Source organism: Colias croceus, chromosome Z (genome assembly GCF_905220415.1).
Source record: "Colias croceus chromosome Z, ilColCroc2.1".
Lineage (NCBI taxonomy): Eukaryota > Metazoa > Arthropoda > Insecta > Lepidoptera > Pieridae > Colias > Colias croceus.
In genome coordinates this window covers 3616541-3632370 of record NC_059568.1, presented here as the reverse complement: position 1 = coordinate 3632370, position 15830 = coordinate 3616541, and the positions used below count along the sequence as shown (strand labels likewise).

The window sequence follows — 15830 nt, the reverse complement described above, 5'->3', positions numbered from 1 at the left end:
AAGGGAAATAGGTACTTTACGAGGATGTAAATTTGTAAATCAGAGTTAAATCAAAATAAAATGCGGACGACGTCACAGATAACGACTAGTTAATAAGCTTATCTTGTAATATTACTCAATAATTTCATGGTAAGATTTTAACAACGCAATGCGTGAATCCTGTGATTTAGTTGCACACCGGTTTCACAATACGCCATTTTGGTCGACGCTCCCAAAACTGCGAAGGCTCTCAATTCTTTGGACTAGAATATAAAATTATGCTATTTCATGTTAAACATTTATGTTGATCATTACAATGTATTAGGTACCTTAACATACACGTGTACCATAGCTTGAGAATGCATAATGAGCGTTTCGATAACCAAAGCGTACGTCGCTTGTGAACAAGCAAAACGGACGACTGAAGGAAGGTTCTCGTTAAAGATTTCGCATTAACATTACTAGGTGAACATCCTGCCAATGTAGGTTATCGCTACAATGTCTAGACTTGACCGGTTGGCTTCAAAGTACTTATTTTTTACTCCCACCGTCTCGGGAAAGTGCGGTGCATACCTCGGCCGCGTGATTTCATACCTGACTGGCCAACTCGCTGGTTTCTCGCTTCAACATGCACCGATATGCGTTGATAATTCACATCCATAATTCTTGTGTTATTTATAGACTGTCTTGTCCTTAATTTCGCAAACACTTAGCCTAAATGATGGCAGTGATTTGATGGGCCCCTCTTGTTAAGAAGACGAATGTATTTTGTTTTGTTTTACAATAAACATAAAATAACATTTTCTTTTCTATTGCTTTTACTATATGAATTGTTCTGAAACTAAAATTTCATTAATGTCGAGTGTCGGATACGTAATGATCAATTTTGTCCCATGAGAAGTATCGAGATACTTCACAATAAAAAAATGTACCAGCACGTCAACACAATTCGGGTCAACAAAAATCCATGCCCCACGTCGCATGTTGAATTCAAACAGAATTCCATTATCATTTTTGTGCGGAACATAAACGGAGTTGTATGCGGAAGTCTGCATTGAGGATTGACAGGACACCTTAAACAATATACACGATAATGCAGCTGTTATTATGTGCTATGTACGAAGAATATTAATCGGACTTGTGTTCGTTTGTGTGATAGAATTTATGCCACGTGACCAGAAATTAGCGAATGCTTTATTGATGGTATAACAGGGAAAGTGATTGAAATGTATGTAGAGCCTAGCTGTTTGTTGCACCATACCCGAATAATTTCCGGGTTAAATTTCTTTCCCCATTCAAATACAGCGAATATGCTAGCTATCGTTACAAAATAGAAATCAATAATTATTATTACTTGTATTAGGAAAGTAATTAATCAACTATCACAAAGAAATATTATATGAGAGACACACGTAATTTATAAAATATCCCAAAACTAAATATGCATCCTGCATAGTGTGTAATCAACTTAAAAATTTATTAGATACCAAAACTAATACCAATCCTAGACAAACACTTCTTATAATGGATATCAATACGTATTGTATTGGAAAACACAATGAAAAGTTCTTCAAATTCCCTTTATACTCGAAGGATAGTTTACGCTTCAATAACTCTCAATCGTTTAGGAATAAATGCAGTTTATTTTCAAACAATAATGTCGGTCCAATTGCACCGAAGTATTTACATTATCGAGTGTTAAACATCGATTTGAAATTTCTCATTTCTCAAACTTAATTGTGTATTTCTAAAGATTAATTGGAAAATGTTTGATATTTCGTATGAGTTAAAATATAATTTACTTCTAAGTAAGATTACGATGAATATCATAAAACGTGATAAAAACTAGCTAAACGAGTGTATACAATATGCGTGTGAATTAATTTCAAGAAACAAACCAAATTCTACTATTGTTTTATTTACGTCACATATCATGTGCTGACACAGAGCACAAAAACGATGCGCCAGCAAAGCCTATCTAGGTCTTCCGCAAACCTACATACCACCTCCAAATACGCGGAGTCAGCGTCTCAATGACCGTGCCGAATTTACGCTACCGTAGCACGACTTACATTGCTTACATTTTTATTCGTTACGTCTAGAAGTGGTTCGAATTGAACGACTGTGAAATCGAGCTTTAATTCAATTGGCACCCGGTTACGGTTCGATTTTACGCGTTTATTTAGGAATTTAGGAATTTATTTTTTAACTATACATGATCAAAAGCGATATTTTTTAACAACGATCACTAACGTGTTAATCCCCGCTTTAAGTAATTATGCAAAATTGCCTTTATTTTACTACCCATGTGTAATATCCACAATTTCATTGAAGATGATAACTAATAGTGACGTAGAAAAATAGTTACCCTTGTATTATCGAAAACAATAGGATTACTGATCATCTACTTGGAAACAAAGATAAATAAAACCTTTACGTGGATTATTTTCAGCGACGCTTAAGCTACCAAAAGATTTCATTTATCTGAGATAATAGGGAACATTATTATCCCAAGCCTCTATAATACGTTCACGAGTTCCTAACGGAATATTCTCGAAGCTATAATACCTACCAATAAGTGTATCGATAACGCCATACCATCAAAGGCCCGATGTCTGACGCCATAGCCATTGTCCCCTAATTAATTATAATCAGACTTCAGACGTTCGCGTGACTATTGTCTACTTAGGGCCAGCCCATATTCCCTGAAGTATGGCAACACGCGATTCCTGTCACTAAATTAGCCTAGTTATGGGAACTTCGCGATCATCATATCATGGTAATGTTCCCGACTTAGCATATGGTCACACCATGATCCCTTGGACAGTAGGAAGGTGATAAAATTTCATGGATATGCTAATTTAGCCAATTACTATACGTATTTTTGTCAAATAAACAAAATACTTATGACAAATACCCTTTAATTATTGTAACAGTGTTTTTGAGACATATACTCAGAACGGGGTCGCATAGAGCATTTAGAGAGACATCCTAATATCAGACAACCCAGACACTGACTTCTCGAGTAATCGTTTTGCACACGACACAGCACTTATACAGCATTTACTGTACTATTTTCCAACAGTTCTAGAACTTTCGTTTGACCGGACGAAAGTGTGCCGGAGGTGTGGACGTGCCTAGAGACGTATCCACCATTCTGAGAAAGCTTCAACCACAAAGTATCTCATGAGAAATACGACTTATACCTCGTATTGTTACTTCAAGAATTGCGCGTAGGTATATTATTTCCATGATTTATCAGTGACTGTATCACACCGGTTGCTGTATTTATTGCAGTTTTATAAATAAAAAATCGTATCTAGTTTGTGATTTGTGCCTCGTGTTAGGCAAAGTTAAATTAGAAAACTACTAGTTCTATGCTCGATTTTAAGTTTCATTTAGTTAACGGAAATTTATTCCAACTTAGACTTGTCACAGCGTAGGTAACTAAGTTCAATGAAAAACGTTCCACAAATTTACGAAAAATACTGGTAACATGAAAATATATCGTTGAAAACATACTCGACATAATTTATTTAGTTTACAGTTTCATTAATAAAAATTTGTCTGACACAAAATAATTCGTTCCTTAGCTATCTCAAGATTGATCGTTATTTCGTATAAAATACCTCATAAATCAATAAATAATTACATATTGAAATAAACAGGCCTCCGTCCGTGAACTTAAGGCGAAAGTCCTACTATCATTGAGCTTTTAATTATACTAGCAATGAATTGGACATAATAACAATGGTGATTTACAAGCGTGCTATTCTCGATAATGAATAAATCCTTGAAGAGGTACCATAATGTATAACAATGACGCAGAAAAACAATGAACGCATTGCTATGCGGTTTGAGACATACCGTGCAGTTTTTAATAAATTTATACCCACACTGCATGCCTTGTTTTCCTCTATGCACTACTTTATAGCTCAGGATATTTATTTGATAAAAATTTCATAGTCAACTACGTACGCTTTTTCATTATCTTTAGCAGAAATACCATCTCATACCTATTATGAATTCAAAATTTATTTTTTTCATTAATTACTTAATTAATTAATTTCCTAATCCTTGTTTTAAATATTCTTTTGAAAGAGAAAAGTTTTTATGTCCGATTCTTTTAAAATTATTTCACGCAACATCTTTCGAGAATAATTCGATTATCCTTACAAATAATCCTGTTTCCTTATAAAGAATGCTAACGAGTTGATCTTATATAGGACTGTTAGGTTCGTTTATATTTTTTTGTATCCGAAACTGTTTACAAAACGGTGAATTTAAAGTTTTTAATACTCGAGTCACGACAAAGGTATTATTTATCACTCTTCAGGCTGTTGTGATAAGTTAACTGTATACTTTTAAACGTTTTAAATTAAAACGCAAATAAATGGTAGAACAAAAGATGTCATATTTTGTTTTAACTCTTTTGTTTTCACAAATTAGCTAGGTCACTATTAGCATAGTTACATTAGGCAAATAATGTTAAAATTAACAAGACATGTAAGCACATACAGCCACGCTCTATAAGGCATTACACGTAGAACTTGATATAAAGATAATAATGAAATTGATGCTAATGAATTCTTTTAATTCAAACCCATGATGTGACATGTGGGACCCATTTAAATAATTAATGTCATAAACTACATGACACATCGTCAGCCCGCCTTTTGTAACTATGTATTATGAATTTTTTAACTTTATAACGATATCATCAACATGTATATGTTTTACTAACTGTACTGTTAAAAGATTAAAAAAGATGAATCATTTTATCGAAAGAATTTTTAAGGGGTTATAGGGGGCCGGAAAAAAGGTCGGGTAAAAGCACTAAATTAATCTTATATTTCTAGAATATTTTTATCATTTTAGTACTGAAAAAAATAACATCCATTCTACGAACTTTCACTCTAAAAATTGATTCGTCAATCCAGTACATAAGTGCATACAGTATAAACAAAGCATACAGTCGTATAGTACAGAGACGCTCAGACCACAAGGTTGGGACTGGGGGCAATAACCCGTCCCCTCGCCGCCGATATCGAATTGTCTCACTGTATCAAACTTGTTTGCTTCAACAGTTTACGTTATTCCACGCATTTTGTATGTATTGTTTATTGATTATTATAAAGACGTAGTGATGGATAATTGAATTGTAATTTATCACATGAACCCGATACTAAATTCAAAAAATTCATACTGTAAAATCTTTTCAATATGTACCTACTCGATAAATACATGAAAACATACTAACTAATATTTTCTATCGAATTTGAATTAAGTTGCTATAGTTTTAATAATTTTAAATAGAACATCTGTATACGAGTATATTTGTATAACACTAAAACAAAATTTTCCAGAATGCTCTATACAGAAGGAACAAAGCCGTGGTCTCCAACTAGTCTCGTGTAGCCCGCCCGCGGGTTATGATTATGGGCGATCGCGTTTAATTACATCTTTAGCTATTTTTAGAACATAAATACCGACATATTAAGTTAGATAATAAACTCTTCCGCCGTGAAGATGAGAATTTGTAAATTAGTTTATATTTATGGTTTTACATAATTTCGTTTATAAGTTTTTATTTTAAAGATACTAATTTTTATTTAGTGTGAAAGCTGTCTAAGAAAAATTGGATGTCTATCGCATGGTTTTATATTTTAAATACTTAAAAATACTACTTATCAGGAATATTATCTGCTTTAAAACTGCGTTCATCGTTTGATCGTAGGTACATGTTCTTTGGACCCGTACATCCCATTTCACCATTCATTAAACTATAAAAGCCCTAAGTACGTCGAGATTCAATTGATAGCATTCAATTAGGGTGCAATGGAGCGAACCTGAACTCCCATCTCTACATCATTAAGTGTCCGTTTATAATTTCAAATAGCAGCTTTTATGCAGACTGTTTTTAAGAGCTACTTGTCTATTTTAATACGCAAAAATAATTAGGGTTTAAAAATTGTGGGCTTCATATTTTATCACAAAGAACCCTTATTATTTTATTCATAATAGTGTGATCAGGAATTTGACCAACGAGTTTTAAACGCGATTTATATAAAGCATGGTCAAACTTGCTTATCTAAAAATCGTATAAAAATTAAAAATCTGTTATAAACTCTTAATCAACAACAAGATAATACAACAATAATGTATTTCACATTTATCGACTCTAAACGGCTTATTTACCTGTTTCAAACTTGTTTTTTAGATGTTCCCCAGACTGCGTAGAACCTAACTGAACCTAAATTAGATACCAGTTTGATATAAACTAGCCTACGGCTATTTCTGATAACCAATTATGTTTATGGTCTTAAACGTTAGAGTATTTAATTAAAATATATGCTAAGTGTGTGTGCGTTCACACTTTACATGTTTTCGTTAGTCTTTACTTGTACATCCGTATTTTTGTTATTGTATCAAAACAGAAACGACGACATATTATTTAAAACGAGTTAAGCGCTATAACTTATAAAATTATTCTAGCGTAACAAACCCGTATTCGAGTTTATTTAATAGCATTGAATGGATTAGTAAAAACAAACGAAAGCAGTTTACACCTATTAGTTTGCGCGCGAACCGTTTCCAACAAATGTCACGTTTTGTAAATACAGATAATTTCTATTTGTGTTGACGCGTTATACCGTGATAATCGTAATTAAGATGACGAAAGCCGTGAACAATTGTATCAAAAATATTTGCCTAAAAATGTGGACGAAGTTTCTACCATAACACCTTTTTACCACACATTCTACCAGCAAACATACAATCAAACATTGGAATTAAATAAAAAATTCCGTTAAATTATTAAAAAGAACCACCAGAAACAGGAGAAAATATATTAACAATGCATATCAATACATACTTTGATTGCAAATTAGTGCGATTTTCGAAAAAAAAAATTAGGTACTCTTTTCCAAATAAAAACTATTTAGAGGTCCCTATGTATAAACCTTTCGTAAACGTACCTACCACTTCATTCACAAGTTTAGTTCATTAAAAGATCTTTTATATTATATCACATCTTTAATTCAAATATTCCATCTACTTTCGTTATGTATGCGATTTCGAAGCATGTTGTCTTTCAACGCGTCTTAATGTCTTCAGTCACGGCATCCGACAATTGTTTCAAGATCAGATGAAATTGAAGCCGATTACACAAACACGATGTTTACAGTAATTATTTAAAATTCCCGACATTATAACATGTTATTAAAGTATTAACTTCTTTTTTAATATTAGTGTAGATAACTATTTATTTTTATGATTTACGTAATCCACCCATAAAAAACCGGGATTAAGTATAGAATCGGCTTTTTAAATCCATTTCAATTCAAAACATTGGTAACACTGTTATGTGACAGTGAAATCAAGTATCAAGTAATTATAACAAAAAACAAATACCGACTGCGTGGAAAACTGTTAACTAATTTATTTCCCCGTCGAGTAAAATAATTTTAAGTCTAAAAGTAAGTTTCAAAGTCTTCAAATACATCGCCATAAATGCGTCATTATAATATCGATATAATAGTCATAAAATCTAGCTACAAAGCGTGCCAAAGAATATAAATGTTAATTTTATTAATGTTATAAATGTTGTTTAGTTTTATTTCCTTTTATGAGCTTTTTGTTATTATAAATTTATATAATAATAAACTGTTATGTTAGTAAGTTCTATCGATGTGGACAAATATAAAAAGAAAAGTGAAGCTCTCGAAAACATATCCCTCTTCCGCGCAGTCGGGTAAAAAAGACCCCGCTCATTCGAGCCGAGCAGCCACAAAAACAAGATATTTCCCGCGACGTCTCTCCCAGAACCCGTTTGCCCCAAATCAGTCCGCTACGAACTTCTCATTCTTATTGTGTCAAGTTTCGACGCTCTTTTTTGTCGTTATAGGGCTTTTTATACCCAGGAATTTGGTAACAAAATGCATGCTTCGAAAAAGCAAAAAGACAAACGCGCGTTCTTACTGTAATTATACACGTATCTAATTTATCTATCTAAGATCTATATATTTTATAATCTTTTTAGATACTACCCCTGTGGCTCTTATGACAATCGGAATGACCGTTGTTTGAGTTGTGTGTGATTGTGACATCAGTTTGAACAGGCATTTCCCAAAGAATTTCAGCGGTATCATTTTCTTTTACTTGTGGTTGTGTGTTTCTTTCCACCAGAGGTTTGAATCTGCCAATTTGTGTTTTTTAGCTACTACTATACTATCTTTACGTATACGTTTAAATCGAACTGCCCTATATTTTTTATCAAGAATCATTTAACCACCAACTTATCTAAAGACCATTACCACCAGAGTGGCTAACTGAGCTTAAACGTCAGTTAAAGCATTGCGTCACAGAGCACTGTGTAACTATCTCATTGAACACGCAACAATGAATATAATTTTATTTATTGTTCTCAATCTAAACAAAAACTCAACCTATTAAGAAACTGTAACTAACATAACATAATAGTCTATATTATCAGTCATCCAAGATTAAAGCGTGATATTCTACACTTACATATGTACGAGATACATAAACATTTGTAAAACGCATAAATATCGAATCTGAACATGAGACGTGCAGGAATTCTCATTAAGCATATATTTATTGAAGCTTGTTGAAACGCAATAATGAGCTGCGTAATCTGATCCTCGAATCTCAATTTTATCAGTAAAGTGTGACATTTCCGTTGGAAATAGGATTCTGAAGTAAAATATTTTAAATACGAGATTGTATGTGCGAGAAGGGAGGTAAACGAGTACCTTTCATACTACATATACATATATAGATATACGTATGTTGCTCTCAGCTCTGTCTATAACGCGGCTCCGATGAAATCGATAAAACGCTTCTTGAGAGTTGAGACGTAGCATAAATTGTTGAAGAGTCCAGTGACAATATAATGTTCGAAAACAGAAATTTTGCTGGGGTTGAAAATTATTATGGGGAACGATTTTCTCGCCATAACTTTTACGTTAAAGTTAACCCGAGTGCGAAGTGTTCGCATATACCGGGGAGCGCAATGAAAAGGAAAATGTACCCGTAAGTTATGCGATGGTATTTATATCACTATATTATGACTTATAAACAGAAACCTTATCTAGGTTTTATTGTATTCGTTATGGATTTTAAATTTGTGTAGATAATCAGTTATTCGCTCCTTACATTGACAGTTTTGTAGTTGGACCTTTTATACGAATTTCATAAATAGTAAAAAAATAGAAGCTGATTTTTGTGGGACTATGAATTATCCAAAATCCAAAAGTACCTACTTATGAACATTTCTGGCAAATAACTTAACTCCATCTAAAGTTACCAACCAAATAGCGGAGAGCTTACAAAGAAAAATTAACGAGAAAGACAAAAGAATCTCGACGGGACAAAGCTAAACTCCAGCGTTATAAAAATACCATGATTCGTATAAAGTTAATTGAGCTACAGCCGATTTCGCACTGAAGTCACCCTCGAGCGTGCGAGTCCCGACACAGCGCGTCCATTATAAATATTAATTGTATAATTTTTCTTCGCCGACATGCCCTTCGGCAACATCTGGCAACCACGCCTCGAGCGATAACCTTTTTTGTGCAAACACCATAACGGGAGGAACGAGAATTTTTAAATAATAACAACGCAAACGGAGACGAAGTCGAAATCACTATTTCTTTAATCGTATTAGTTTTCATGTATTTCAGAGACGATTTCTTCGACATAAATGAGAAAAGAGAAATCGTGCATAGCTTCACGCGGGATCTACTGCGATGTGGATGGATATACATATTAAATATTTATAAAGGACCGAGACAAGGGCTGGCCGATCTATATGGCGTTATCGCGTCGTCCAGACCTTTCCAGAATCGTTATTATTCTCGAAACATCTCGAAGCAGTGAATGACATTATAAGTGATTATAATTTATATTGTCGTGTATTTGTCCCGAGGCTGTTATAAACAACTTATGATATGATATAATATGACCTATCCCTATGAAAAAAGTATATTTAAGCAATTTCACACGCTGGTTTCAAGTAGAGTAATTACCTATGTATCATAGAAGCAGCTGTACTGTTTTCAATTGAGAAAAAAAAATCGTCGCAAATGAATAGTCCGTTTCAACAACTTGCGTTAAATATATTAAAAGCTCTGATTGGTTGCAAGTTAAAACTTGTAATTGCATGTCTTTTGTTCTAACTTAGGTAGGTTTTAAAACAATAAAGCTGGTTGCACACTGGGTCCCAGAACAAAGAATAAAATAAGATGGCTTTTTAAATTTTACATTTCTAGTAGACTCTTAGTAATAATTTTTGCTCAACTTACACATTAAGGGTAGGTAATATTTGAAAATCATGAAGATTATTGCTTGAGAATAAATCATAAAATTAAAAAATATAGATTCTTTTCTTTCAGTCTTGTTGATTTTACCAATTTTATACATGAACATGTAAAACAATACTTCTTTTAAATAAGTACCAGTTATTATACCGATGAACTATATGCCTATATTATTAATTAATTATATATAAATGTGCCAGTTATGTTAATCAAGTGTGAATATAGCATGCTTGGTCCATAATAATAAGTGATCAGTAGTAACTTAGTGTACATGCATTCCTTTATGCATTGTATTAATATCGGTTATATATCTAGCATATTAATTAGAAAAAGTAGCTCATACACATACTAATGCAACTGTGGAATAGGTATTGATATGGTATTGTTACTTCATAATTTATACCTAGGTTGAAATTTAATTTTGATAGGTAACTATTAAAAAGTTTTATGCACCAATTAGGTACATAATTTAGATAATTTTCTTTTAAGTTTAATGTAAAAAAATTGTACAGTTTATTTATTGCTCAAAACTGGGTGAATTAAAGTTTCTTTTTATTAATAAGTAACATGAAGGTACCTATTACTTATTCTTTTTCCATTGATGTACTTACAAAATACTAATAGGAAACAAAAAGTACAAAATTTCTTAATTTTGAAAAAAGAAGGATATTATGCTATCACGTGCTATTACCTAAATAATTTAAAATGTATATTCATGATAGGTAAATAGGTAGTTTTTATTTTCTATAAATATGATTTTTAAGTTTGATTTTTAATTTTATTTTTATTTTATAAATGCCTACCTACATCATTCTATTTTATCCTCGATGGGTTTATTAACAAATTGTGTAGATGCATAAAATAAATAATGATGTGTGTGAAATAAATTCGCAAGGCGAAGTTCGCGGCTGCAGCGTCGTCCGTAAAATGATAAATGAAACATTTTAATAAATCTCTCAAACATTCCATGAAAATTACCAATAGATGCCAATTAATTAATCCCAGTTAACAAAACAATATATAAACTTCATGGTTCTCGTCGGTACAAAGAAAAAAATAACCACGCCCAAACTTGGAAGAAACTTTTCAAACATGGAATGTTCGATCGATACGCAAGCGGTTTCAAAAAAAAATATTTTAATGCACATTCCACTTACCTCGTATTTGATGCCGGCCAAACGAAGCCATGTCTCGACTTTCAAGCAGTACGGAGAAGTAGACGGCAACAAAGGCGTTCGGGAAAATTGATATAGGTAAACGACATCTTGTTGAAAATTAGCTTTGTGAACAGTCGGCTTAGGCTGTGCCGGTTCAGCTTTCTTTTCTTCGGCTGCTTTCTCTTCTGCCTTTTCGGCAGCAGCAGCTTCTTCCTTTGTTTGGCTATTGTCAACCGGCGCGTCTTCTTTCATCTCCTTTTCCTTGGTGGTATTATCGGGAGCATTATTGATAACTTCCGTAGCCATTCTGATTTTTTTATGCACAAGTTTAATATATCAAATTTAATAACACACGACAACGCTTCAGCGAGTGTCTTTTGTTTCTGTAATATGGCTGAGTCCCGTTTAAACAAGGCGCGCTTGTCGTTAGCAAGTTGGCGGACTTGACTACCGTAACGCCGCGCTACAGATAGTCAACTGTGAACTGACTAAACTCGTTGCCCGGCAACGCTATTCAGTATTCACTGTTTCAAAATGGCGACGGGGCTCACTGGTGTGAATAGGGATTATGGACAATGCAGAGTGCATTAAATTTACAACAATGTTCGTTATACTAAGTGCACAAAACGAGATGCTAGCTCCAAAAAATATCCTGAATACCCTTTCTTAAACCGTACAATTATAATTTATTTTTTATCCTCTGAAACTATGTCAGAAATTAATTAATAAAACTCATTTTCATTTAAATTATTATGATTCATATAAAAATATATTCATCTACGTTTGAAACAAGGAAAGAGTTTTTTTAACCAATTATTAAAATATAGAGTATTAATTTATTTATTTATAAATTTTATAGAGCAAAATAATATACGGCGTCGTTTCCGATCTATTAGCCTTGTATTCAGCCAATCCCAGTGAATGCATTAAAAACTGTCACGGATTGACCGGATATCCTTTTTGGGCAGGAGAGAAAGCGTCGCTCTTTTAATTATTTAAATACACATTAGGATGTACTATGTCAGTGTGTAGTGTGTACCCTTAGTGTGTACCTATTTAAATTTAAATAAACTATATATTATGTTAAGAGATTTTAATTGCTTAATTAATTCGAAAGTGCTTAATTAATTCGAAATTCGACGGGCACCGGGGACGGGGCATGCGCGCTGATTTCTGTTATATAGGTTACTACTATTACTACTCAAAGCGAAAGCCTGTTACTAACCTCATAAGTATTGAAGTAAATCCGATGGGTTTATTTATTTTTATAGGGTTTTTTTTACTTAGATTTTTTTCGAAAAAGGAGTATTTCTTCAAACTTTACTAAATATAAATATACCATTTTATATTATTTTCATAGTAGGTATCATCACATCACATCAGCCTATTCCCGTCCACTGCTGGACGTAGGCCTCTCCCAGATCGCGCCACTTTCCTCTTTCTTCGGCATACCGCATCCACCCAATGCCGGCCACCTTCTTTAAGTCGTCAGTCCAACGCGCCGCAGGGCGTCCTACACTACGCTTGCCTGTACGTGGTCTCCATTCAAGCACATGCCGACTCCATCGGCCGTCTGTTCTCCTACACACATGGCCAGCCCACCGCCACTTCAACGTGCTTATTTTGCGGGCTATGTCGGTTACTTTGGTTCTTTGTCGGATAACCTCGTTACGAATTTTATCCGACAAAGAAACTCCTAACATAGCTCGCTCCATAGCTCGCTTGGCCAAAACATCCAGCTAGGCAAACAAAACTTCGAAGTGGAAGCCAACAGAAGAATTCGCCTGGGTTGGGCATCATTCGGCAAGCTAAGCTATATATTTAAGTCGTCAATCCCTCAGAGTTTAAAAACGCGAGCATTTAACCAGTGCATCCTACCTGTAATGACGTACGGAGCCGAAACGTGGACTCTTACATGCGGACTCATCCATAAGTTCAACGTTGCGCAGCGAGCTATAGTAGGTATATATTATATAAAATATAATAGTTCTACTATTATTAAAAAATATAAAATAAGCGACAACAGCAACACCTTTTTTAATAACTCTCAAATTTTAAAAAAGCAATCACTTTTTCCAATAATTAATAATAATAACTAGTTTCAGTACTTAATTTTTAGTTACTTAAATTTATACATACATACTCTCAGTCAATCAGTCAGTCACTCACTCACTCACTCACAACAGACTACACACCACAGAACAGATAAAGGAAGTTTTCAAACCTCCATTATATGTTCTGTGCTACACACCCATTACACACCATTACTACACCTACACTCATCACAAGAGTCTTTTGTTAATTATTATTTTAACGTATATCTTTTCCTCTTACTTTCTTACTCGATTTTCCTTGTCACAATATGTTTTTATAATAATTCTATTAACGGAATTCCTTTTTATTGGCGTATTGTTCTATTATTATGTAATTATTGTATGAATAGCTGTAAGGAATCAGAAATAAATAAATAAATAAATAAATAACTCAGCCCCCGGAATCACAGATATAATAGAAAATCTATTGTGTAATGTGTCGTGGACCGATCGGGCCGCTGGGGGCTCAATGGGTTAAATTCACCTTTAATTAAAAAATGCTTGCGGCTAAATTTTAACTGGAAATCTAGTCGATATACTTACATAATATTATATTTTTCTTATCTACACTAATATTATAAAGAGGAAAACTTTGTTTGTTTGTTTGTTTGATTGTAATGAATAGGCTCATAAACTACTGGACCGATTTTAAAAAATCTTTCACCGTTCGAAAGCTACATTATCCACGAGTAACATAGGCTAGGTTTTATCCCGGAAATCCCACGGGAAAGGGAACTATGCGGGTTTTTCTTTGAATAAAAAAATCTTAAATAAAATAATTTAAGACGCATTTTTTCTTTTAGGATATATATTTATAATATATCCTACTACACACACATAGTAGGATATATAAATATATATCCTACTATGTATATTATTATAAATGTTTGTTTTTTAAAAAGCGATCCGCTTCTGGCACTCGCCGGCCGCTGCCGCGGCACGCTCGCTTTGCTCATGCGTTGTTTATCAAAGTCTAACCTAACCTAACCTAACTGTTTTCTATTGCAAAAACGATTCGCTTCTGGCATTCGCCGGTCGCTGCCGCAGCACTAACTTAAATGACATTAAACAAGTTTTTAGAAAATTCTGAATTTTTTTAATATTTTATGGACTTATTTTATACGATCTGGCCAAATGTGGATGACCAAATCGTGAAACGTTGACGATTTAACGAGATCAAACTATGTTGGCCATTTCATGAAATGCGATCATTTCGTGAAATGATCGATCATATCATGGAATGAGCAAATCTACGATATGGCCACGACATGTACAAGAAGTGAAATCTGGAGCGCGACAAAGGTCTCTCTCTCACTATGATGACTAGCTGTACCACCATGTTAATAATGTACCAATGTGTAATTAAACTAAAAAGTAGAATAACAAACAATTAATATCCATCCAATTTATATGTACTGGATATAATATAATAAATCTAGGCAAAATGTATATGTAAGTAATAAATAGGCACACTTTGCAATATTGGTTATTAATATTTATATTTACAAAGTACATACACTCTGAATACAACTCCAACCAAACATAACTTTACATACTAGGTGATCTATAAAAAACTTAATAAAAAATAAAAACAACAGGTTGCGACTGAAACAAGGGATATATTATTCTAGTAAAAAACAGTAAATTGAAAGTGATCCAAGTGTATGGGAAAATGAATTAAACAGCCTTAACCATATCTTTATTACATGTAGGTATACATTTATACACAGTATATCCAAAAATAGAGAACAATTATTATTACAAAATCGTATTCCAATATAAAATAGAACAGTTTCAATTAATTTCGTAATCATAGCATAGTTTTTATGTAGTAATTTACTTATGTAATATCTACATAGGTAATATGAGGTATTACAACTTTTACATTATTGCTATTTTTTATACTTAACTCTTAGTTCAGGGCTCTGAATTAATACGTCAGGTACCGCATTTTTACTTCAAAAATAATTTGTTTTTGAAGTGGGAGAAATATTATGTCACCAATTTTGTTCAATTACGATATCCCGACGTTACATAATCGCAAGGAAAAATTCGAACATGAATACTAGTATAACAGAGTATAAACATTTATCTGGCTAGTCATTTGCAGAACGAATAAAACAAAGAATATAAAAAAACACCCTACATAGATATAAAAATTATATTTGTAACTCATATATGTTACTCGATGGCAAAGTATAAAGTTATAGACTGTTTTGTTGTATATTTATTCCAGTCTGCTCGTTAGTCTTCCAATTCTA

General features: G+C 33.2%; 1 protein-coding gene across 1 annotated transcript in view; it reads right to left on the bottom strand.

Moving 5' to 3' along the window:
- LOC123705049 (failed axon connections) overlaps positions 1-11967 on the bottom strand; it is a 48494-nt gene extending 36527 nt beyond the window's left edge. Inside the window, exon 1 of the mRNA XM_045653613.1 lies at positions 11477-11967. Within this exon, the coding sequence (XP_045509569.1) occupies positions 11477-11782 (306 nt within the window). The 5' untranslated portion in view covers positions 11783-11967. The remainder of the gene's footprint in view (positions 1-11476) is intronic.
- Between the last annotated feature and the right edge of the window lie 3863 nt (positions 11968-15830).